A 25,909-nucleotide genomic window follows, 5' to 3' on the forward strand; every position below is an offset into this window, starting at 1 on the left:
ACCCAAGCAGTAAGAGAGCTAGGATTCAAACCCAAGGCTTCGGATTCCAAATCCAGTGATCTCTTTACTCCATCACACTTTATAACGCTACTCAGCCTTCCTAGAATCCCTCAGCTAAAAGAGCCTGCTGGTCTCATGGCCCCCCAAAGTGTAGCCATCCACACCTGCGCCTCTATCCAGCTCCACCTTCTTCAAGATGTATTTTGAGGGGGCAGCTGGGTAGCTCAGTGGAGTGAGAGTCAGGCCTAGAGACAGGAGGTCCTAGGTTCAAATCTGACCTCAGACACTTCCCAGCTGTGTGACCCTGAGCAAGTCACTTGACCCCCATTGCCCACCCTTACCACTCTTCCACCTATGAGACAATACACCGAAGTACAAGGATTTAAAAAAAAAAAAAAAGATGTATTTTGAGGGCTCTATCAGCCTCCCCTACCCTAAGCCATAGGAAAACCTGGTGAAATTCTCTATGCTAGTCGGTTCCACTCTCCTGACTCCTTCAGTGCCGCTGTTCTTAGGAACTGCTCAGAATGGAAAGGACTAGGAACTGGGGAAGAGAAAGAAGCCAAAGAGGAGAGAGCAGAAACCAGAGAAAGTGAGGAATGGAGTCAGATTTGTTTGTTTTAAGTCTAGAGCTCTTAAGATAGGAGTTCTAATGTCAACAGTCTACAAAGGGGTTAAAATTTGCCTTGGATTCCTGACTGGAAAAAACAAAACTAGATTCTTTGTGGCTCCAGCCCAAACCCTCATCAGAAAGTGTCCTGTTCCCTTAGGATCAGCTGAGGAATGCTGGAAATTCCAAATACTGTTTGTGAATGAGTCACAACGGTCCTTTTAATTAGAGGCCAGTATCTTTACTCACAAGGGTGACTGCTAGAGTTCTAAGTCAATGGACAAGGATGGAGAGGCAAGTCCAAATCATATTTTGCAGGTAGCTGCCTAGTTACTATGTCTATCCTTAAGGGCTGAATGATTCTTTTCCCACAGTTCTTTGTTTCATCCAAATTCTTTATCTGGATGGCAACCTTTGGTTGTGAATTAATGGCAGGACTTGGAGTCAAGAAATTTTAGCTTTAAGTCACTTCTCTGTGCTTCAAACAACTACCCAGGATATCCCCATTAAGAAGAAAAATGGCAGAGAAGGTGCCCTATGCCAATGGAACCAGCAACAACTGCAGTTCTTCCCCAGCTCCCTAGAACTGAATGACAAGCAGTTAAAATTATAGGAGTGTCTAGTTTTGTTGAGTAAATTTAGCTTGATGGGGAAATCTATTTATCATAGTCAATTTTGGTCTATTTACAAAGAAGTTGTTTCCCTTAGATATCATCTCTCAAGGATGTATTCCTTATGAGTATGATGGTTTATTAGCTATTTCAACACTAAGGGGAGATTACCTAAGCTACCCACATCTCTTCATTGCCTAGTTCAGTATATAAGTGCCATTCAAATACTTGAAATATAATGTGAGACCAATTTAATTCAAGCATTTATTAAGAACCTACTATGTGTCAGGTAAGGGTAGTTAGATGGCTCAGTAAATAGGCTACCAGACCTAGAATCAGGGGGTAACCTCAGTTCAAATCCAGCCTCAAACCCTAGCTTTGTGACCCTGGGCAGGTCATTTCACTCCATTTGCCTCAATTTCCTCATCTATAAAATGAGCTAGAGGGGGCAGCTGGGTAGCTCAGTAGATTGAGAGCCAAGCCTAGAGATGGGAGGTCCTAGGTTCAAATCTAGCCTCAGACACTTCCTAGCTGTGTGATCCTGGGCAAGTTACTTGACCCTCATTGCCCAGCCCTTACCGCTCTTCTACCTTGGAGCCAATACACAGTCTTGACTCTAAGACAGAAGGTAAGGGTTTTTTTTAAATAAACAAATAAAATAAAATGAGCTAGAGAAGGAAATGGCAAACTATCTATGTGACGCTGGGCAAGTCACTTCACTGTGTTTGCCTCTGTCCCTCATCTGTCAAATGAGCTGGGGAAAGAAATGGCAAACCACTCCAGTATCTGCCAAGAAAATTCCAAATGGGATCCCATGACTGAAATGAGTCGACAAAAGCAAGAACAAGAAAAAACAAGATAAAACAGAATAATATAGAGAAAAGTGCACCAGCCCCAAGGAAGTTCATGAGAGACTCTTTGAATATGGCAGATGGGAAAAGAGTAGGGAAGTTTGATGGGGAGATGGTGGACAATGGTTACAGAATGGCTCAGACATGATTGACAGAACAGTTTGTTTTGTTTAATTATTTCTTTTGGTTACAAGGGAGGGTTCTATGGGGGCAGGTATTGAGAAGATGTAAATAAACACCACTGAAATATTTTTAAAAGAAATAATCATAATAACTATCATTTTATATAGCACTTATTACATTCAGGCACTGTGGCTAATTGCTTTGCTTTTATTATTTCATTTGGTTTTCCCAACAACCTTACAGAGGTAGATGCTGTTGGTCTTTTTTAAGCCCTTACCTTCCATCTTAGAATCAATACTATGTATTGGTTCCAAGGCAGAGGAGTAAAAAGGGCAAGGCAAAAGTTAAAAAAAAAAAAAAAAAAAAAAGAGGTTAAGTGACTCTCCCAGGGTCACACAGCTAGGAAGTGTCAGAGGTCATATTTTAACCCATCTTTAGGTTTCATGAAAAGAGCAATAGACCCAACCTCAAAGATCTAGGGTTTGAATCCCAATTCTACCACTCCCTTTAGAGCCTAGGAGAATCACTTCCAAGCTATGGACCTCAGTTTCCCCCTCTGCAAAGTAAGGTTCAATGGGATGACTTCTAGAGTCCCTTTCAGTTCCCAGTCTATGACCCTGTAACAGAATATCACTCTAGGAGCCAGGAGGCTACCTGAGATTTGCCCTCAGCAATGCTATTCACTAGCTGGGAGACCTTGGACAAGCCATTTCTCTGGACCCTCGTTTTCTATAAAATGAAGGGGTTGGATTAGAATCTAGATGATGATGATGGTGGTGATAACCATTATATTATATATTATGTAATAATATAACATATATAATATGTATAATGTAATATATGACAATATGAAATGTAATGTTATAATATAATAATGATAATGTAATATTTGCATTATATTATATAAATTGAATATTATAAAAGTATCACATTTAAGATTTCCAAAGCCTTTTATGTGTTATTTGATCTTCACAACAACCCTGAGAGAAGTTCTAGTTATTGTCCTCATTTTACAGATGGGGAAAAACAGGGTGAGTGAGAGAGTTTAAGTGCCCACCCCTGAGGTGACACAGCTACACGTCAGGATTCAAACTTGGGTCCTCCTGCCTCCACGTCCAGTCCTCTACATCCTCTACCACCTAGCTGCCTCGGAGGTCCCTTCTGGCCACGTCCACCTCCCCAAACCCCAGAAGCTAGGGTTGGAGTCGCCATGGAGGGCACAGAGTGAGCTTCTCTGGAGCGAACAGTGAAGGGATTGGGAGGACGACGGATACGCACGGTGCTGGTTTATTTTTAAGCTGCTTGTTTAGTAAAGAAGGCGGAGAAACACATGCCAGCAAACCATACTTTTGGCAAGTGGGAGCCTATAATTAGCTTGTGCATAGAGCTCGGATCTATCCCCAGTTGTACTATGCACAAGGAATCCAATGAAGCCTGGAACTTGAGTCAATCCCAGCAGGTCAGAGCCTCCCTAAAGACCCGTTTAGCTTGGCTCCCTCAGTCCTCAGTGAACAGGGACTGATTCTCCCGGAAGAATGCCTCCTTGTGCTAACCCAAAGGTGAGGAATAAGTCATCTAAGTGCTAAAACAGCCAGTAATTGGAGAGGGATGAGGCTGAAGCAGCCTCTTCTCTCAACATCAGTTACACGAAGAAAGAAAGCAAGAGTTCAGGGGTCTGGGTTCCATTCCTGACATGCCCAGGTTTGATGCACCAATGGCCAAAGCATGTGAAGGGACATGGAGTTTCCCTATCTGTAAAAAGAGGAGCTTGGATGAAAGTGTCTCCTGCTCCAGCATCCTAGGATGCCATGATTCCTAGACCACCCTCCCACCCCTGGCTCAAGCAAGTCTTCATCTAGGCCAGTGATTCCCAAAGTGGGCACCACCGCCCCCTGGTGGGTGCTGCAGCAATCCAGGAGGGCAGTGATGGCCACAGGTGCATTTATCTTTCCTATTAATTGCTATTAAAATTTTTTTTAATTCATTTCCACGGGGCTAAGTAATATTTATTTTCTGGACCCTCAGCTATGTGGCAAATGGTCTTTATAAGAACACTAGCTCCTAGGGACAGCTGGGTGGCTCAGTGGATTGAGAGTCAGGCCTAGAAATGGGAGGTCCTGGGTACAAATCTGGTCTCAGAAACTTCCCAGCTATGTGACTCTGGGCAAGTCACTTGACCCCCACTGCCTAGCCCTTACTGCTCTTCTGTCTTGGAGCAATACTTAATGTTGATTCTAAGACAAGAGGTAAGGGTTATTTTAAATTTTTTTAAAAATCACTATCCCCATCAAGCTTCTCATTGACTCAATTTTGCCATTTGTGAAATGGAAATGATGGATGTTGGGGACATGGCGAGGATGGATGAGTAAATGCCTGAAAAGCATGTTGAGCCTGTCTGGAGAAGAGACTGCTAAAAATAGGAAGCTCTGCTCCATAGAGGAGAGGAGGAGGAGGGAGATGAATAGAGTGTTTATGTCATGGGGAGATGGAGTGGAGCCAGGCCCAGAGCCAGGCTGCTCATTATTGAGTTTCCCCACATGTGCCTCCCTCCCGACCGGCCGTCTGTTAACAGAGATCGCTTCAGGGACTTGTGCCAGACACATCACTCTCGAAAAGGGCTTGAGGGCCCCAAACGAGGTGAAAGTCCCTAACTGTTTGCCAGGGTAGATCTATCTGACTTTAAACCAGGTTCTAGACAATTCAGTTTGCCTCTCTCAGAGGCTTAGTTTCCACAATTCTATTCATAGAATCTCAGACTTGGAGCAGACTGTCTCATGGAATTCACAACTTACCAAGAATTCCCTCTACCACATACCCAACAAGTGGGCATCCAGGCTCTGCTCTCCTGAGTTGCTGCCCACAACCTTCGAGGCATCCAAGGTGGCACATACCACCTTTTTTTTAAACTCTTCCCCTTCTGGCTTAGAATCAATACTGTGTACTGGTACCAAGGCAGAAGAGCATTAAGGGCTGGACAATGGGGGTCAAGTGACTTGCCCAGGGTCACATAGCTAAGAAGAATCTGAGGACAGATTTGAACCCAGGTTCTCCCATCTCTAGGTCTGGCTCTCAATCCAATGAGTCACCCAGCTGCCCCCAAGCACATCCCACTTTTGGAAAACTCTCATTGTTAGGCAATGTTTCCTTACATTGAATTGATTTTTTTTAATCCTTACCTTCCATCTTGGAATCAATACTGTGTATTGGTTCCAAGGCAGAAGTGTGGTAAGGATGAGGCTAAGTGACTTGCCCAGGGTCACACAGCTGGAAGTGTCTGAGGCCAGATTTGAACCTAAGACCTCCCAACTCTAGGTCTGGCTCTCAATCCACTGAGCTAACCAGCTGCCCCCTTACATTGAATTGAAATCTGCCTTCCTGCAATTTTCATCTTCCTAACAATCCACCTAAGACACACATCTCATGGAAGTACCAACCAGTGAGTCTGATCTCTATAACAAATGTGAGCGGTTGTGGATTTATGGTTTCTAATTCGTGTATTTTTTTCCAGGTGGGAGATGCCGTCTTGGACAACGCTCGGCTTATGCTGCAGACCGAGAATACTCAAGCTTGTGCTGAAGATTTTAAAGAGAGGTAACAGTCATCTATGGACCTTTGTCTCTGTGCCAGCAGCCCTTGTCTTCCACCCCAGTCTGTCCTTGAGTCCTTATTTTTCATCTTCCTCATCGGATATTTCTTGAACCACCCCATAACACTTGGGACTAGAGACACAGTAACAGAGTAATGACAGTATGATGAGCCCGGGCTTTGGAGTAAGAGGATCTGAGTTTGAATCCTGAGTCAGCTTCTTAGCTATGTGATCTCTCTCTTTCTCTGAGCCTCAGTCAGTTGATAAACATTTATTAAGTGCCTAGTGTGTGCCAGGCTCTGTGCTAAGTGCTAGGGCTACAAAGTAAGATAAAAATAGTCCCTGCCTTCTATAGTCTAAGAGGGAGAAGACTGCAGATAATTATGTACAAACAAGCTCTAGAAAGGATAAACTGAAAGTAATCAATAGAAAGAAGGTGTTAGAATTAAGGATCATAGGGAAAAGCTTCCTTTAGGTTGGATTTTAACTGAAACTTGGAGGAAGAAAAAGGCCAGGGAAGCCATGAGGTAAACATGAGGAAGGAAAGCATTGCAGACATAAGAAACAGCAGAGAAAACGACTGGGGTTGGGAGATGAGAGATCTTGGGGGAGGAAGAGCAAGACCAGTATAACTGGATCATAGACTATATGATAGGAAGGTGTAAGGTATAGAAAGACTGGAAAGATAGGAAATGAAGGAGCTGGACTAGAAGAGGGAATCAGGAAGACCTGAATTCAAATCTGGCCTGAGACACTAGCTGTATGGTCCTGGGCAAGTCACTTAATCCTGTTTGCCTCAGTTTCCTCATCTGTAAAATGAGCTGGAGAAGGAAATGACAAACAACTCCAGTATCTTTGCCAAGGAAACCCCAAATGTGGTCATTAAGAGTCAGACCCAGCTGAAAATGACTGAACAACAATAACAAGACTAGAAGAGGACCTCTAGGGTCCTTTTCAGCTCTTATCTAATTTAGACACTGTACTTAATCACTGGGAATATATGTAGTCCAATCCTCTTCCTGAACTAGAATCTTGTCTCTAACCTAGACAACGTGTGGTCATCTAGCCCAGAAAAAGTAGCAACTCAATATCTTCTCCTTTGTTTCTAAGAAGCTTATCAGTAAAAGAGGAAGAGAATCTGTAGCTATACACGGTAATTATGTGACTATATGATAGGAGAATATAATACACTGGGGACTAGCCAGCTGTTAATTATAGAAAGTCTCTAAGTGGGGCAGGAATTTAGAACCATAACAAAAGATGACACATGACCTTTGTGACTGTGAGCAAATTATTTAACCTCCCTAAGCCTCAGTTTCCTCCTTAGTAAAATGATAGGGGTGCAATAAATGGCCTCTGTGGTCCTTTCCAACTCCATATCTGTTATTCCATAATGCTTTCTGAGACTCAGTTTACCCATCTGTAAAGTGAGAGGGTAGGACTAGATCATCTGTGAATGTCCTATCTGTTCCTATAACATTCTACGAAAGGGATGCAATTGGGGGTGGGGGGGCGGGGATTGAGGATAGAGATGATTCCATATTTCTTGGACTGAGAAAGGGAATATGAGCCAGAGAAGAGAACTGAGATTCAGGCTCCAAAATCCCAGGTACTTGTTTGACAGCTCTCCTTGATGAACATAAGTCATTTCTCTATGACTCACTTGCTTTTCCGTCTTAGGTTTGTAATGACTTCCTATAACCATAATCAAATGAACCAACGATCCACCAAAGTGTCTATGATCCCCAACCATCAAAGCTTTATAAACGAATTAAGAGAAGGACTGAGACAAGCAACAATTCTGATTAAGTGCTAACTTGAATGGTATCAATTTGTAGGAATTTGCTATCTTTTATAGGAATTGCTATAGATTGTAGAAATCAATTGTAAGTGTCGATTTGTAGGAATACAGAGAAAGGGAGAAAGGGACCTCCACGAAACCTAAAGTCATCAAAGAGAAGTTAATAGAAGAGGGAGGGTGTCCTGTGATCATCAAAATGGAGCGAATGGTGAAAGAAGGAAGAAAGAGTGGCTATTGCTAAGCTTAGAAGAACATCCACAGGGAAAGTGATACCATTCCTAAAAGCCTTGCAGATCCTCTGAGAAATAAGCTGCTAGGACCACACCAACTCCTGCCCAATGGGCAGGTGAGGATGGCAAGACTCCCACGGGCACTGGGGGGGCTTCCCTCTGCCTGAGCTCATGTGACCCAATCCCAGAGGAGCAGAACAACTTGATGTTTCTTTTCTTTTTAAAGCATCTCCTTTTCCTGTTTGCCCCACTTATGAAGACTCTTTTGAGAATATTTCTAGGAACAAAAGGCTAAATGCTTTGTCAAAGGACTATTGGGTCATCTGACAGGAGAAGTATCAACGATCCCCTGTGTACAGACAGGAGAAACTAAGGTACAAGAAGCTGGCCCAAGTGTCAAAGTTATGTGAAGGAGCAATAATGAGGAGACTCCAGACCTTAGAGGACAGTTGCAACCCACAGAGTGATCCCTCCATGAAGAATCAGTTAAGGACCCCCAAAGCATCATAGATGCATCGATCTGAAGGCTGGAAGGAACCTTAGCAGTCCTCTAGTCCAGCCCCATCATTTTACAGATAAAGGAAACTGAGGCCCATCAACGTTTAATGACTTGCCCAAGGTTTCTGAACTGAAGCTGTGACTTTAAAGGTAGTTCTCCTGACCAGCCCTGAGCTCCAGATAAAGCCTTCCCTACTAACCCAGCACTCAGACTTTAAACCCCAGGCAGGAAGTAAGTAGCCTACCCAGGCAGCTAATGAGAGTTCAACTGTCACAACTTGAATTTGAACAAATGGAGGTGTGGTGACAGTGGTGAGAGTGATTGAACGTGTTCTCCAAAAGCGTGCTGCTGAGGGAGGGCTCTCTTTTGGTTCTTGTCTGTCATGTAATTAGTGCGATGGTATCATTTATAATATGGTTTTTCTTCCCTTTGGGTTAGTTACCCAGCTGTGATGATTAAGTTCCTTTGTCTGCAGATATGAAAATGAGCAGCCCTTCCGCAAAGCAGCCGAAGATGAAATTAACTCCCTGTACAAAGTGATTGATGATGCTAATTTGACTAAAATGGATCTCGAGAGCCAGATTGAAAGCATGAAAGAAGAACTTGCTTTTTTGTCAAGGAACCATGAAGAGGTGGGTCAGAGTGTGGGGTGTGTCTGGCCAGTGATTACAAACGGAGCTAGTCAGTTTTAGGTGAAGAAGAAGAATAAAAGCTTTTTCTATATAAGTATTTGCAAATAAAATATTATCTCATTGCATCTTCACCTCATTGGAACCATCTGCCTGGGAGGCAGTTTTACTGTTATCCCCATTTTAGAGATGATGGAACTAAGGCAGATAAGGGTTAAAATGACTTTCCCAGGGTCACACAGCTAGTAAATGTTCAAGCCAGGATTTCAAGTAGGTACTTTGGGAATAATCAAATCATTTTAAGAGATTAGGAAACTGAGGCTGAGAGAGGTAAAGTGACTTAACCAGGATAATACAACTACTGAGGTAGGATTTGAACTCGGGTTTTCCTGACCCCAGGTACAGTGTTCTATCCACATCACAATCTGGTTACCTCTTGTAAAAAGGTCTCTCATAGATAGGTTACAATCTGTCTAGCTCAGAGAAATAATTATCTAGAAAGGAGGTGAGGACTTCCAAGGTTATCTAATCCATTCCTCTGCAGTAAACTGCTTTGGATTCAAAACTATCTACAAAGATGAATTTCTGATTGTATGCCTGGCACATAACAGGTGCTTAATAAATATTTGCTGATTGATTGAGCTAAACCAGTGGTTCCCAAACTTTTTTGGCCTACTGCCCCCTTTCCAGAAAAATTTTTACTTAGCCCCCTGGAAATTAATTTTTTTAAATTTTAATAGCAATTAATAGGAAAGATAAATGTACCTGTGGCCATCACCGCTCTCCTGGATCGCTGCAGCACCCACAAGGGGGCAGTGGCACCCACTTTGGGAATCACTGATCTAAAGCAAGAGTATTTAACCTTCTTTGGTCCAGACTATTGAAGTCTATGTATAGAGCCCTTCTCCCAGTCGTGTTTTCAAATGCATAAAACAAGATACGTAGGATTACAAAGGAAACCAATTATATTGAAATAGTTATCAAAATATTTTTTAAAAACCAAGTTCACATTTCTCCATCTCCTTTCCCTTCCCCCCCTCTCTCTCTATCTCTCCCTCTGTCTCTCTCTCTCCCTCTGTCTCTCTCTCTCTCTCTCTCTCTCTCCATCAAGCCAAAATCTGCCTCTCTCTAAAATCTTCAACCAAAATGATGACTTCCACTGCCAATGCAGAGAATGAAGGAGTCTCTTCTTGTGACTAACCTTAATCTGTCTAGCCACTAAACCTATCTTCTCTTGTTTCTGGCATCAGTAGTAATCAGGGCAGCCAGCCATTGGCCCTCATGTAATCTTCCATAAATTCCCAATTCTGCTATCTGGTCTCAGATGAGTCACCTGCTCGTGGGAAGATCATGGTGATCATGGGGAGAAGTGCCCAATTACCAGACTGGCTATCAGCTCTATTCTTCACTTTGCTCAGATCTTACAGTTATTTCAGGAAGAAAGAAAAGGAAGCCACTATTTCAGGGTGGGTTTCCCTGGCAGGATTATCCCTCCGCTCATTCTGAGAGCATCTCTAAAGTGGGTGTTGCTTTTAGGACGTGAAGGTGCTATACAAACAGCTGGCCGGCTCAGAGCTTGAAGGAATGGATGCTCCCATTGGAACTGGCTTAGATGACATTCTGGAGACCATCAGAATTCACTGGGAAAAGGACATAGAGAAGAACCGGGCAGAAACGGGGGCCTTGCTCTACGCCAAGGTGAGTGGCAGTGTCCTTGTCGGTAGCCCTGACCACCACCCCCATCACCCCCACTTAGAATGTTCTTTCAACTGAGAAAACAAAATAAACAGAGAATATAACAAACTAAAATGGATTTCATTCTCCCCACACCCATTCCCAAGTCCTATGATTTTGAGAACTGGGAAGAAAGGAGAAGCAGAAGAAGAAATAAGGAAAAGGAGAGAAGAATGAGGAAGCAGTGGGGGGAAAGAGCAGAAGGGGAAAGTAGGAGGCATGCTGCCCAGGGCATACCAAGCAGGAGAAGCAATGTGAGAGAGTGGATGGAAAGAGCTGTCTTCTGAGGCAGGAAGATCTGAGTTCAAGTCCTTCCTCTGACATAGTCTTCCTGGGTGTCCCTGGGTGTGCATTTATTTTTCTTAGTGCCACAGGCAACTCTCTATTAGTTGCAGAACTGCCTTCGTAGAACTTTCACTGGACTCCAGATTTAGTACTAGGAGAGACTTCAGAAGTCATCTAATCCAATTCCTTCATTTTATAGATGAGCAAACAGGTTTACTGAGGTTGAATGACTTGCCCAAGGCCATGCCTGGGCAAAGTGCCTCAAAAGATTCTCCACCCAAACCTAATGAGAGGTTCAGAAAGCAGGTGAAAGAGAACTTTTTAGTTCCTTTTAAATTCTCTATTTCTTTTTCTTTTTTTCCCCTTAAATTGAGGGGGAAGTAGTTTTTTAAAATTAATTTTATTATTATTATCATGCAAAGAACACATCCATATTGGTCATTATTGTAAGAGCACACTCATCCAAAACCAAAACTATATAATTTTATGTTTTTTTAATCATTTCCAAAAATGTTATTTTTTCCCAATTACAAGTAAAAATTTTTTTAATATTTTTAAAAAAAATTTGAATTTTCTCTTTCCTTCCACTCCTCCCCTCACTGAGGAGGCAAGTAATTTGATATAGGCTATATACAATGCAAAATAGATTTCCAGATTAGTTATGTTGTGAAAGAAAACATAGGGAAAAAAAGAAAAATTTAAGTATACTTTGATCTTTCTCAGGAGGCAGATAGCATTTTTCATCATGAGTCCCTCCGAATTGTCTTAGGTCACTATATTGCTGAGGATAACTAAGTTATTCAAAGTTTGTCATCTTTAATATTGTTCTTACCATATACAGTGTTTTCCTGGTTCTGCCCACTTCACTTTACATCAGTTCCTTTAAGTCTTTTCAGGTTTTTCTGAAAGCATCCTGCTTATCATTTCTTATAGCACAATAGTATTCCATCACATCTTATATCTCAACTTGCTCAGCCATTCCCCAGTTGATGGGTCCCCTCCATTTCCAATTCTTTGCTGCCAGAAAAAGAGCTGCTAAAACTATTTTTTCCCTCATAGCCTTTTGAGCACAATTCCAAATTAATCTCCAGAATGGTTGGGTCACTTCACAACTATACCAACAGTGTATTGATGCCTCAATTTTCCCATCTCCACTCCAACATTTATCATTTTCTTTTTCTATCATATTAGCTGATCTGATTGGTGCAATCTGTTAGGTTCCCCTTCTTAAATTATTGATATTTTGTTTTTCACAGCAAATGGTCTCCAACAAACACAAGAACAAGTCCCCTTACAAGGTTCCTTCCCTGAAAAGGAATTTATAATAACTAATATTTATATGGCTCTTTAAGATTTATTAAGGGATTTACTTACATTATTTTTTAAACCCTTACCTCCTATCTTAGAATCAATACTAAGTATCAGTGCCAAGGCAAAAGAATGGTAGGAACCAGACAATTGGGGTTAAGCAACTTGCTCAGAGTCACATAGGTAGGAAGTGTCTGAGGTCAAATTTGAACCCAGGACTTCCCATCTCCAAGCCTGACTCTCTATCCTCTGAACCACCCAGCTGCTGCTTTTATCTATATTATTTAAGCTTACCAACAAACCCTTGAAGAGGTAGACAATATTATTTTTATTATCTCCATGAGAAAGCTGGTTCTTAAAGATTAGATGATTTACTCAAAGTTCTATAACTAGGAAGGGACTAAAGTGGGATTTAAATTAAACTCTTCCTAACTCAAAAGTTCTGTAGTAACAAAAAAGGTACTCTGTAGTAACAACACTGAGTATTGTAACTGACCACAGTTCTGTTGCCTCTCCGAGGGGATGATGCTTACATCTTTGTTGCTGCTGTGTAGAGTATATGGTTCTTCTGGTGTTGCTTTCTTTGCTCTGCATCAGTTTGTTCAAAATCATGTTCTGAAGTCTTCATATTTGTTATTCTTTATGGTGCCATAGTGAAAAGAAAGCCAATAAAACCTGGGTTCCAGGTCCTGGGACTCACACAAGTCAGTTAACCTGTAATGTCCCCAAACAATTCTCTAAGACTCTAAGTTGAAAAGAAAATAGTGTTTTGCATTGGTAAAAGGACTTCCTATCAGAAATATCAAATTCACTGCCCAAGTAACCAGCAAAACTCTCCAGTGTGACCCATATCAGATTAAAATACAACTGGGAAATATTTATTAAAATACATAAAAGTTCATTACAACATACATAATGTTAATTTGTGGATTTCTAAGTTAATATGCTACTAGTTTCTATTTGAAACTACTCGAAAGCAATGAAATCATGAGTCAATTAAAAATATAAATACATTTCATTACATTCATCTGCCCTAATTTGTTCAGCAACTCCCCAATTATTGAGCACATTTTTGTTTCCAGCTCTCTGTTCTCACAGGGAATACTGTCATAAATATTTTGGGGATATGTGTCAATAACATCCTTAGGACATGGTCCCAGGACTGAAGTCTCTGGGTCATTGAGTATGAAGAATTCAGTAACTCCTCCATCATTCCAAGTCATTGTCTCTATCCTTCCCAATGTCATTGTTTCATTTTCTTTCACACTTCCATATTTCTTCTTGAAGGACACCCATCCCCATTGCCTTAGTCTAAGATGGCTGTCCTTTTGGACAAGTCTCTACCCTTTTCTAATGATCACATTTTCCCTATCCACTCTTACTATGAGAAAGCTGATATATCAAGACCCCTCAGTTTCTAGAATCGTGTTTTTATTGTGAAAGTGGAGGCAGCAATAGCTTTAGAAACTTTCATTCATGAAAGCTAGATAATGCAATAATCACATGTGGAACTTCAATTTAGGAAAACCTGAGTTCAAATCCTCTCTTAAACACTTAGTAGCTTTGTAATGGGGCAGTTTGTTTAACCATTTAGCCTCCATTTCCTGTCCAATAAAATGGAAATGATAAAACACCTACCTCCCAGGATTGTTATAAGGATTAGATGAGGTGATATATATCAATAGCTTTACAAATCTTAAAGTGCTCTATAAATCGTAGCCTTTATAAATTCTATCCATTCAATAAACTATTCAATTCAATAAATTCAATTTTTTAATTTTTAATTTTAAAATTCAATAATCTGCCTCCAGATGGGTTCTACTGGAAATAAATACTGGAAAGAGCTGGGTTTGGAGGGTTAAGACCTGGGTTAGAGTCTTGCCTTGCAATTTAGCAACTGTGTGAACTTGGCACATTACCTGACCTCAGTTTCTTTATCTGTAAAGGAGATATAATTATACTACACTATCTATCTCACAACATGGTCAAGAGCAGTCAATTAGATAACCTATGCAAAGCAGAAGTTTTAAACCATAAAGCTTTTAGTGAAGATGAGCATTTCTCATTCATGTTAATATCAGGTGGGCCATACTCTGGGGAGAGATTTTTTTAAAATAATTAAGATGTTGAATGACCAAGACAACACTTTATTTGAAATATAAGATGTGAAAATCAGAAGATACACAGATCAATGAACATTTCTTTATGTGTTGGGAGCTGGCTATTATACCCCCTTCCCCACATTCCTTGAGCTTCTTGGACAGCCTGCTTCTCTAGGATTTTACCATCAGCCCCTCTGCCATCACCCTGAATTATGATTGCTCAACATTCATAGTTCATAGGATTATAGGTCATGGATTCAGAGCTAGAAGAGAGCTCATCAGTGATCTGGGAGAACCTTCTCACTTCACCTAGGAACCTAGACAGATTCAGTAACTTGTCCAAAATCATACAGTCAGGAAGTGACAAAGCCAGGATTCCAATCCAGGATCTATGACCACAATGAAAAGAAATAACTCTGCCATTCTGCTTCTCTATATCTAGAATAAGCCTTAGAAATCATCTAGTCCAGAAATTCTTAATATGGGATCCAAATTTGGATTTTTTAAAAATATTTTTATAATTCTATTTTACCTGCCCCCCAACTATTTATATTTATCACATATGTATATATAAATAAAAATATATGTGTATAAGTACATTTATTTATGTACACACCTAAACATATATATAATTATATTACATATAATTTTAATAATTACTTTTGACAATTCCATACATGACTGGCTTCTTTTGTAATCCTCTGTATTTTATATGGGGCAGCTAGGTGGCACAGTAGATAGAGTGTCATGCCTGGAGTCAAGAAGACTATTTTCCTGAGTTCAAATCTGGCCTGTGATACTTATTAGATGTGTATCCCTGGACAAGACACTTAACCTTGCTTGCCTTAGTTTCTTCACCTGTCAAATGATCTAGAGAAGGAAATGGCAAACCACTCAAGTGTCTTTGACAAGAAAACCCCAAAAGAAATCACAAAGTGTAGGACTTTGTGTCCGACTGACTGAATGACAGTCATGACTGAACAAGAACTGAACAAAATTTTATTTTATACATTTAAAAATTTGATTCAGAGAAGGCGTTCTAGGGCCTCATCAGACTACCTAAAGGGCCCACGATGCAAAAAAGGTTAAGAACCCCAAGCAGTAAACATGGAAAAAGATTTTAAAATATTTTTTTTAAAAAGCCAAAAAAAAAAAAAGAACTCCAAGCAACCCTCCTCATTTCACAAAGAAGGAAACTAAGGTCTAGGGAGGGAAAGTGAACTACCCAAGGTCAAATAACCAGTAAGCAGCAGAACTAGAACAAGAATCCAGGCCCCAGGCCTGATTCTAGCTCTGTTCACCATACCATATTGACGAGAACTGGTGCCTTCTTCCTAGTTATAGGAATTCTTTGGTCATTTCTTATCATTAGGGAAAAAAAACTCCCAACAACCCTGTCTGTCGTCTTTATAGCTCAACCTATGCTAGCTTGTGAGTCTGTTGGTATCCACAGGGTTTATTGACTGGAGGCCAAGTTTGGGGGGTGGTGAGCCAAGAAAGCCCTACAGAGATGTTTGCTTTCCTGTGTTTTCTTTGGCAAACTTGGAGGGAACTGGAAAACCCAGCTTCTATAGCAATTTTCCTGGGGCAGGATAAAGAGTGGGGGTTGGAGTTAGACCCATTTTAAGAGCAGCTACAGCAAGCAGCCCAACAATTCCTCCTAAAACGTAAGGAGTAAGTTCGCTCTCCTCCTTGGCCTGTTGGGCTATCTGCTACATCTTTAAATTAAGTTTAAGTTAAGACTTAAATTTTTGAAGTCTTCCAGTGATGGGGGCTGACCAGAGGAAGCCAAGGATGTCCACTAGGGTACAAAATAATCATGGAATACCACTGTTAGCTTTAATTTGATGGTTGGCTCTTTAATAATGATTTAGAATCATAGTTGATAGTAGCTAAACCTCAAACTCCTATGTAAAGGAGATGATTAAATTAAAGGTTTACCATGGTGTCAGTCCTTAGGGGGGAGAGGGAGGAATCTTCCATCATTGGGGAAGGAACGTCTTTATTTGGGGCTCCTAGGGTTCTGGAGAATATCAGAGACCAACTAGTTCAAATCCCTCATTTTACAGATGAGGAAACTGAGGCCCAGAGAGTTGAAGTAACTTGTCCAAGGAGAAGAAAAAATGGAAAGGATGGTTGAGTTTAAAGAGGGGGGAAAGTAAATCTGTGGTCCATGAGATCATCTAAGAATGAGGAAAATGATTTCCCCAAAAGATGATGTGTTTAGTCCCAAGGTCATGTGGCAAGGAGCTGACTAGGACTAAAGACCAAGTCTCTTGACATCTAGTCCTATATCCTCACTACCATATTGCACAATGGGCTTAACTTGTATCTCATGGAAATGTGGCACCTTATATTGAGATAGAAGGAGAGATCAGGACTTTTTATTCTTCTCTTTCTACTCACAGGACAGGATTAGGAAGTCCTGCCAACCTTCTTCTTGCCCTTTTTCTCTCCCAAGTATGTGCTTTGATTTTCCTCCAAAGTTGGATATTTATCCAGGATCTATAAGACAAACTACGAAGGGAAGATTCACAACAATCACTGGCTCCCTAGTGCTTCTGGGATGAAATACAAGCTCCCATGCTTGATATTTAATGCCTTTCCCAACCAGTCTTAACTCTGTACTTTGCTTTAATCCACTGGCAATATATATATATATATATATATATATATATATATATAATCCACTGGCAACCACTCTAGGATCTTTGCCAAGAAAACTCCACAGACAGTGTTGGCAGGCTATGGTCCATGGGATCAAGAAGAGTCAGGCATGACTAAGTGACTGAACAACAACAATCTTTGTACATGTTGTTTTCCCACAAGTGGAGCATGACTCCCCCCCCCCCCAGGATAGGATTATAGCATGTTTTGTCTGCATATCCCTAGTGCCTAATACAATGCCTAGCACACAGTAGGCACTTTAAAAATACTTGTCAAATTGAATTGAAGGATTGGGCGGCCAAGACTGGTTCAGCATGATACAATGGACAGAGGACTGGCCTCAAAGCCAAGAAGTCCCCTTAATTCCAGTCTTTTCTCTGCTATTTTGGCAACATGACCCTGGGCAAGTCACTTGAGTTCTGAGGGCTCCAGGTGAGTTCCCTAAAGGTGGTCCCATCCTGAATGGACAGAGAGAGTTTCTTTGGCCAGTCAAATCACAGATCTAGTCCATATCTCCATCCCTAGCCCCTAATTATGAGCAGATCAAGCATTTTTTTTCTAAGTAAAGGCAGACTTTTCATTTAATTCTTTTGATCATATGCCCTACTGAGCAAATCCACATGCTAAGAGAACTGGAAAATGCTGGACTAAGAGAGCTGGGGAATGGACCTTGCTTCCGAAAAACCTCACTCCCCCTTCCTCGGTGGAGTAACCACTCCTCTGTTGGTGAGTTCCATCAGCACTCCCAAACATTATTTTTAGGAGCAATAAAACCAGTTTGAAGTGTTTCTAGGGGGGTAGCCAGGTAGGTCTGGAATCAGGAGGAATCTGGGTTCAAATCTAGCCTCAGATACTTCCTAGCTGTAGGACCCTAGAAAGTGTCTGAGGCCAGATTTGAACCCAGATTCCTCCTGAACCTGGGCAAGTCACTTCAGCACAATTGCTTATCCTTTGCCCTTCTGTCTTAGAGTTGTTAGTAAGACAGAAAGTAAAGATTAAAAAAAAAAAAAGAAAGTGGTTCTTTGGCACACTTCACTGGCAATTTCCAGATGTATCCATCAAATTCCTTCTGACTTATTTAAAGTTATGCTTTCCATCTTGTATGCACAATAGCATGCAAATGTAATCAAGTGATTAAAAAGTCAGTAATCTCTGATGACATTACAAAATGTCAACATTTCCCTTGTCAGGAAAATACAGATGGAAGGGAAAAAAGAGGCCCCTCCCCTCCTGCCTTTTTAAGAGCCGAAACTTCATGCTGTTTAGAAAGCCTTGGGACCCACTTAGCTGCATCTCATTACACAAACTATACACTGGAACAATAAAAAACTCGGCCTCCCAATCTTAGGAGTTGCATCTTGTCTGCTCCCAACAGAAGGAGGAATTGGAAGATGCCAGTTGGCAAGGATATTAGCATCGAACCTATATGGTAATAATGCAGAGACATAAAGACTTCTAAAGATTCCTCAAAGCATATGGAAGTAAAGCATCCTAGGTCAGGGGGAACAGCTTGCTAATGAGTCAGGGATGGAGTGAGTTTTCTCCCTTTGTGAGCCAATTAAATTCAGCTCGCTTCTCTGATGTGTGCCACCCGTTACGTGTAGCCTTGAGGAGAAAGTATAAATGGTGCCGTGTAACCCCCCCACCGAGGAAGAGAAAATAACTGCCCAAAATACGTGTTCTTTAAGTTGGAGGAGAATAAATCAATAGTGACATCTATCTACAAGAAGGACTTTTTTTTTTCCTACCAGTACATAATAATTTTTATAAAATCATCTGATGAGATAGTATAAAAGGAAAGAGCACTGAATTTAGAGTTAGAAAGCCAGGGAGGGAGTTGTGAGGGAGATGACTTTACCAAGCATGACATCACTGTTCATAGTTAATAGTTTTAGACCTCCAAGGAGCCGTTGAAGGGGATCCAGCCCAACCCCTCCGTTTTACAGATGTGGAAACTGAGGTCCAAGGAAATGAAATAATTTTTCCAAAGTCACACAGGTTGTGAGAGCAGTGATTTGAACCCAGATCATATAACTCCAACTCTAGCATCCTTTCCACTGTACCTGAGGCAGAACTTGTGCTCGAATCTTTTCATTCCAAGATCCATACTCTTTACCACTATACTATGTTGTCCATGGTAAACTAGACTGGACTTGCCAAACCAAGATTGTCAAGCATTTCTTAAGCGTTCGCTCCATCATCTAAACCAGTGATTCCCAAAGTGGACACTATCGCCCCCTGGTGGGTGCTGTAGCGATCCAGAGGAGCAGTGATGGCCACAGGTGCGTTTATCTTTCCTATTAATTTCCATTAAACATTTTTTAATTAATTTCCAGGGGGCTAAGTAATATTTTTTCTGGAATGGGGGCGGTAGGCCAAAAAAGTTTGGGAACCACTGATAAACATTCAATTTATCAATAAATTGTTGTCAGGAATGGACAATCATATCCTAGAACATATGTGTGTATAATTTATGGACAGAGACATAATAGAATCTGCTAGAGGAAAATCAGTCTTATGGATGACTTTTCCAAAGTAGGGAAGAAAGCTACAATAGACTGTTTCCTCCTTTAAAAGACTGCCCAGCGACCTTGAACCATGGTTATTGACCCAGCCTTCTTGATAGGGAGTGCCTCCCCCTGAGCATCCCATCAATCAACAAAACATTTAATAAGCCCCTCCTATACTATACGTGAGGGGCTCCTATACTATACGTGGCAGCTGAGTGACTCAGTGGATTGAGAGCCAGGCCTAGAGACTGGAGGTCCTAGGTTCAAGTCTGGCCGCGGACACTTCCAGCTGTGTGACCTTGGGCAAGTCACTTGACCCCTACCGCCCTCCCTTACCACTCCTGGGCCAAGGACGTCCCTAGCCCAGATGAAAAAAGGAGGAGGGTTGGGCGTGGGGCTAGCAACCCGACCCTGTAAAAACTACATCTGCTAAAGAAACTGCAACCTAAAGTAGGGGCAGCTGGGCTAGCTCAGTGGATTGAGAACCAGGCCTAGAGACAAAAGGTCCTAGGTTCAAGTCCGGGCTCAGACACTTCCCAGCTGGGTGACCCTGAGCGACCCATTGCCTACTGGTTGTGGCCCTATGCTCCTAGAATGGAGTCCCAGGATAAAAAAAAAAATACTATATGTAGATATACACTATACATATATATGTACACTATACTAGATGTGGGAGTTACAAAGACAAGAGGAAATAATCGCTGCCCTCAAGGAGCTTATATTCTCCTTAAGGGGACACAACACATATACAAGGAAGAAAATACAAAAATTAATAATCATCATCATCATAATAATAAGCAGCAGCCAGGGATAGTAGTTATGATACTGGTACTTCCAACAATGGCTTCAGTGAATTTGTTATTCTGGCACGTAGATCTTACACTAGTCCAAACCAAAGCTTCCTACTCTCCCATCTTTAGTGATTCTCATCCTCATCTTGATACATATATAAACTTCATGAAGACAGGTAACATCTCCCTTTTGTGTTTGTAGCACTAGCACTTTGCACACAGTGGGTGCTTAATAAATGTTTCTTGATGGATTGCTCTTGCTTTTTTTTTTCCCAGATTACTCATAGAGAGAATTTTAATCATTGTTTTCTGACATTTTGCAATCCGTGTTCTTGCCGTCCTCCTCTTCCCCTCTCCTCCTTCCCTGAGGCAGCAGGTATTCTGACAAAGGTCATACGTGTGCTCTCATGCAATATATATTTCCATGTTTATCATGTTGCGAAAGGATTCACTGATCTTGCCACAGATCGTCCTTAGACTATCCACTCAAAGCAATGTGGGTAGAAATTAGGAGATTTGGGTGGAAAAGAAACACAAAAATCTGTTCAAAGATCTTGAGCTGGAAAGGACATTAGGGGGCATCTAGTCCAATTCTTCCTTTACAGATATGGAAGCTGAGGTCAAGTGAGTTGCCTAAGATCACAGATGCAAAGAAGCTATGGATCAGGTCCAGGTCCTCAGAGCCAAAACCTTCTGCTCCTTCTGTTTCGCCACCCTGCTTCTCATTAAAGGCACCTTCTCTAGGATGCCTTTCCCTGTCCCCCGAGTTGCTGCTGCCTTCCCTGCTGAGATGACCTTCCCTCTGCCCTGGGTATATCTTGTATGCACCTCGTTATTGGCGATGTAGGAATGTAAGCTCTTTGAGGGCAGGTCCTGTTTTCCCTACCTGCCCCTTTTTTTATACAGCTAAGTCCCAATTAGTACAAATAATAAGCCCCCTAAAGTTGTTTCTCACATTCAAGTTCATACTGTTCAAAGTAATAATTATGTAAAATATGGTAATTGGTTCCAGCCCAATGAAAATATGCAATGCAAATTCAAATAATGGAATCATTTCAGGGGAGGCATTATTCCCACTAATCAGGACCCAGCTGTATCTCCAAGACTGAGTGCAGAGCCAGGCACATAGTAATTATAATAAAAGCATATTAATAATATAATGAATAAATAAAATAATAGAAATTACAAATATAACTAGTTTAATGAATGCTTGTTGACTGACTAATAAACTGAATATATAAATACATAAAAACTTTTAACGATTCAGAATGGATGGTTGATGAGAACACTTTGCTCTAGTTTTGTTTTGTTTTTTAACCCTTACTTTCTGTTTTTGAATTGATACTAAATATTGATTCCAAGGCTTCTGAAGAGCAGTAAGGGCTAGGCAATTGGGGTTTGGTGACTTGCCCAGGGAGACAGAGCTAGGAAGTATCTGAGGTCAGATTTGAACTCAAGACCTCCTATCTCCAGGTATGGTTCTCTATCCACTGAGCCCCCTTGCTGTCCCTCTTCTAGTTCTTTTAAGAGGAACTAGCCTAGGGCAGGTAGGTAGTGAAATGGTCAGAAAGACTCATCTTCCTGAGTTCAAATTCAGCCTCAGAAATTTACTGACTGTGTGACCCTGACCAAGTCATTTAACCCAATTTGCCTCAGTTTCTTCATCTATAAAATGAGCTGGAAAAGGAAATGATAAACCCATTCCACTATCTCTACCAAAAAAAACCCTAAATGGGGTCACAGAGAGATGAGCATGACTAAATGACAACAAAAGACTTTTTTAACAGATAGGGGCAATTTAAAATCAATTTCCAAAAAAGAACCTTTGTTTTCTCTAACTTTCAAAGTGATGAAGATCTGAAGGAAAAGTTGGGCAAGATGGGTTTCAATTCCTCACTCAAACATGAGCCCTTTGGCATCTCTTTGTCTGCAGCAGCAATCCCAAGTGGTCCAGGCAGCTCGATCCCAAGAGGAAGAACTGGTTGAAGCTCTAAGAGCAGAGTTTCATGATACTGCGTGTGATATTCAGCGCCTTCAAGCAGAGACAGAGTCCTTGAGAACCTTGGTAAGTAAGCAGTTCCAGGTCAGGAACTGTGAGAAATTTTCTGTATAGTCTCCATCTCCTTCCTGCGGTCTTCCAGTTTTTCCAGGGAATTTCCATTTCAATGCAAGGCCCAAATAAACCATCAAGCTCATAAGAGAGTCCTAGTGAAATAGTCTGATTAGCAAGAAATTATAGAATTACAATTCTTTTTTTTTTAAACCCTCACCTTCCCTCTTGGAGTCAATACTGTGTATTGGCTCCAAGGCAGAAGAGTGGTAAGGGTAGGCAATGGGGGTCAAGTGACTTGCCCAGGGTCACACAGCTAGGAAGTGTCAGAGGTCACATTTGAACCCAGGACCTCCTATTTCCAGGTCTGGCTTTCTATCAACTGAGACACTTAGCTGCCCCCGCCCCCCAAGATAAATTAGTAATTTAGGTACTCATTTAGCCTGAGAGAAGTACCTAAGGATCAGCATAGTGTTTTAGGGAGAAGAATGCTGAATATGGAATCAGAGGATATGGATTCAAATTCTACCCTGATACTTACTAGATGTATGACTTAATCTCTCTGGACCTCAGCTTCTTTATTCTAAAATGAGGATGTTGAATCTGGGGGTCCTTTCCTGCTTTAAATGATTCTGTGACTCAAATTCTAATCCTGGCTCTGCCACTTACTGGTTATATAAGTCACGTAAGCCTTCTGGGCACCAGTTATCTGTTTGCAAAGTGAGGGATCTTGATTATTAGCTACTATTTTTGCATAGCAATATAAGGTTTGTAAAATGCTTTATGAATATTAATTTATCCTCCCAACTCTGGGAAGTGGATGCTACTATAAGATTATTAGATCAGATAACATCTAAGGTCTGTTGCAGATAAGGTAGCAAAGTGATGGGCTTGGAATTAAGAAGACCCCAGTTTAAATCCTGCCCTGGAAATGTAACAGTTGTGTGGCCCTGGGCAAGTCATTTCCCTTCCTCTCAGTCTCAGCTTCCTTATCTCTAAAATAGGAATCATAATAGCACCTATTTAACAGAGTTGTTCTAAGATCATGAAATAATATGTAAAGCCCTTTGCAAACCTTAAAGCAATATATAAATGCTAGTTATTATTTTTAACCCTTAATTTCTGTCTTTGAATTAATACTAATATTGATTCTAAGGTAGAAGAGAAAAAAAGGCCCAAATTATGACAGTTAAGTGACTTGCCCAGGGTCATATAGCTCAGAAATCTCTGAGGTCAAATATGAACCCAGGACCTCTCAACTCCACACCTGGCTCTCTAGCTGCTGAGCCACCTAGCTGCCCCTGTTGACTGTAATTATTATTCATCTATGATCCTATGAGCTGTGACTTCATCAGCACTAAGGAACCTTCAGCATGAGACTTCCCTCCAACTGGCCAATCGCCACCCACCCATAGAGGGACTAAAGTCACAAGGAGGTTGCTTGCTTACAGTCACACTAAATAATCAGTATCCAGCTCCAAATTTGAACCCAGAACTCCCCAAACTAGCCCCGGCACTCTCTCCATTGTGTACATTTAGTGTCTCTTCTATTACAATAGTAAGTGGCAAACAGGCACCCCTAGCTTGGCATTTCATCAAAAGCGGGAGCTCCTGACCTTCAATTCTGGTCAGAATTTTGTCCTCATTTTTGTTCTAGGAGCAAACCACAACAGTAATAGTGACAGCAACCCAGCACTTTAAGGATCTGTCCTATGAGGATTAGATGTATTCCTTAATATAGTATTAATTATAATTCATATTATAAATATAATTAATACATATTAATGTATATTCATTAATATGTATTAATTATATTTATATTATTTTGGTTTAAAATATAATTAATACATATTATAAAATGTATTCATTAATATAGTATTCATTATAGTTTATATTCTTATATTTAGTTTAAAATATAATTAATACATATTATATGCATTCATTAATATAGTATTAATTATATTTTATATTATTATATTTAGTTTAAAATACAATTCGTACATATTATATGTATTCATTAATATAGTATTAATTATATTTTATATTATATTTAGTTTAAAATATAACAAATATGTATTATAATATGTATTCATTAATATATAAAAGAAAATAATTAAGATGTTAATACTCTTGGCATCAGGAAGACTTATTTTCATGAGTTCAGATTTAACCTGGCATTTACTAACTGTAGCCAATTCACTTCACCCTGTTTGCCTCAGTTTCTAATCTGACAAAGGAATGAAAAAGGGCAGCTAGGTAATACAGGGCATAGAGTGCCAGTCCTAGAGTTGGGAGGAATTGGATTTAAATCTGGCCTTCTAAGAAGGTAAAGATATGGATATATATGTGTGTGTGTGTGTGTCTGTCTGTCTGTGTATGTATGTATTTATAGTACAAATGGGAAATCATCCCTGAGGGAAGACACTAGCAATTTGGAGAAACAGGAAGAGCCTTCTGAAGAGGACTGAGTCTAAGCCAAGTCTTAAAGGAATCTATGGGAGGCAGCTGGGCAGCTCAGTAGATTGAGAGTCAGGCCTAGAGATAGGAGGTCCTAAGTTTGAATTTGACCTCAGATACTTCCCAACTGTGTGACCCTGGGCAAGTCACTTAGCCCCCATTCCCTACTCTTTACTGCCCTTCTGCCTTGGAACCAATACAAAGTACTGATTCTAAGATGGAAGGTAAGGGTTTAAGAAAAAAAAAAAAAAAGGAATCTAGGAGGTCAAGATGAGAAGAGGAGAGGAATCCATGGGGACAAGCAGAAAAAAAAGACAGTTAGGGGATGGGAAGGGGTGCATCCATCCAATTCAGAACTATCAAGTGGGTCAGCACCACAGAATCCTAGAGTGTATGGAGAAGGGTAAAAACAGAAGATCACAAAGATAGGAAGAGGCCAGGTTGTGAAGATCTCTAAGTGCCAAACAGAGGATTGGATATTTATTCCTAGAGATAATAGGGAGGCACCAGAATTCGAATAGGATATTCCATCAGAGGATCCAATAGGAGCACAGGAAGAAGACTTAGGACATGAAGGGAGAAGGAATGGTTAAGAATCTCAAAGAGAAAGGGAAGAAAGGTTGGGATTTATCTCATCCCAATGAGAAAGTTAAGCCAGAGAGAAAGGAGTCACTCATCCAGAGAGCAGATCAAATCTCTGGGTGGTATCTATCCTGACTTCCAATATAAGAACAGAAAACGTTTTTGCTTGTGCCTTTAAAAATTTTTTTTTTATTGTTACATCCTACCATGTCACCTGGCATATTCACTCAGGCATGTATTCATTTCGTTGAAGGAGGATTGGGGATTTTTTTTAAACCCTTCCCTTCTATCTTGGAGTCAATACCGTGTATTGGCTCCAAGGCAGAAGAGTGGTAAGGGTTAGGCAATGGGGGTCAAGTGACTTGCCCAAAGTCACACAACTGGGAAGTGTCTGAGGTCACATTTGAACCCAGGACCTCCCATCTTAAGGTCTGGCTCTCAATGCACTGAGCCACCTAGCTGCCCCCTTGGGGAATTTCTTGA

The 25,909-nt window shown here is 40.8% G+C and overlaps 1 protein-coding gene across 1 annotated transcript in view; it reads left to right on the top strand.

Annotated features, from left to right (window-relative positions):
• BFSP2 (beaded filament structural protein 2) overlaps positions 1-25,909 on the top strand; it is a 115,816-nt gene that overhangs the window by 24,934 nt on the left and 64,973 nt on the right. The window contains exons 2-5 of the mRNA XM_044678898.1: positions 5,704-5,786; positions 8,787-8,943; positions 10,477-10,638; positions 22,271-22,402. Of these exons, the coding sequence (XP_044534833.1) occupies positions 5,704-5,786; positions 8,787-8,943; positions 10,477-10,638; positions 22,271-22,402 (534 nt within the window). The remainder of the gene's footprint in view (positions 1-5,703; positions 5,787-8,786; positions 8,944-10,476; positions 10,639-22,270; positions 22,403-25,909) is intronic.

Source organism: Gracilinanus agilis, chromosome 5 (assembly GCF_016433145.1).
Source record: "Gracilinanus agilis isolate LMUSP501 chromosome 5, AgileGrace, whole genome shotgun sequence".
Lineage (NCBI taxonomy): Eukaryota > Metazoa > Chordata > Mammalia > Didelphimorphia > Didelphidae > Gracilinanus > Gracilinanus agilis.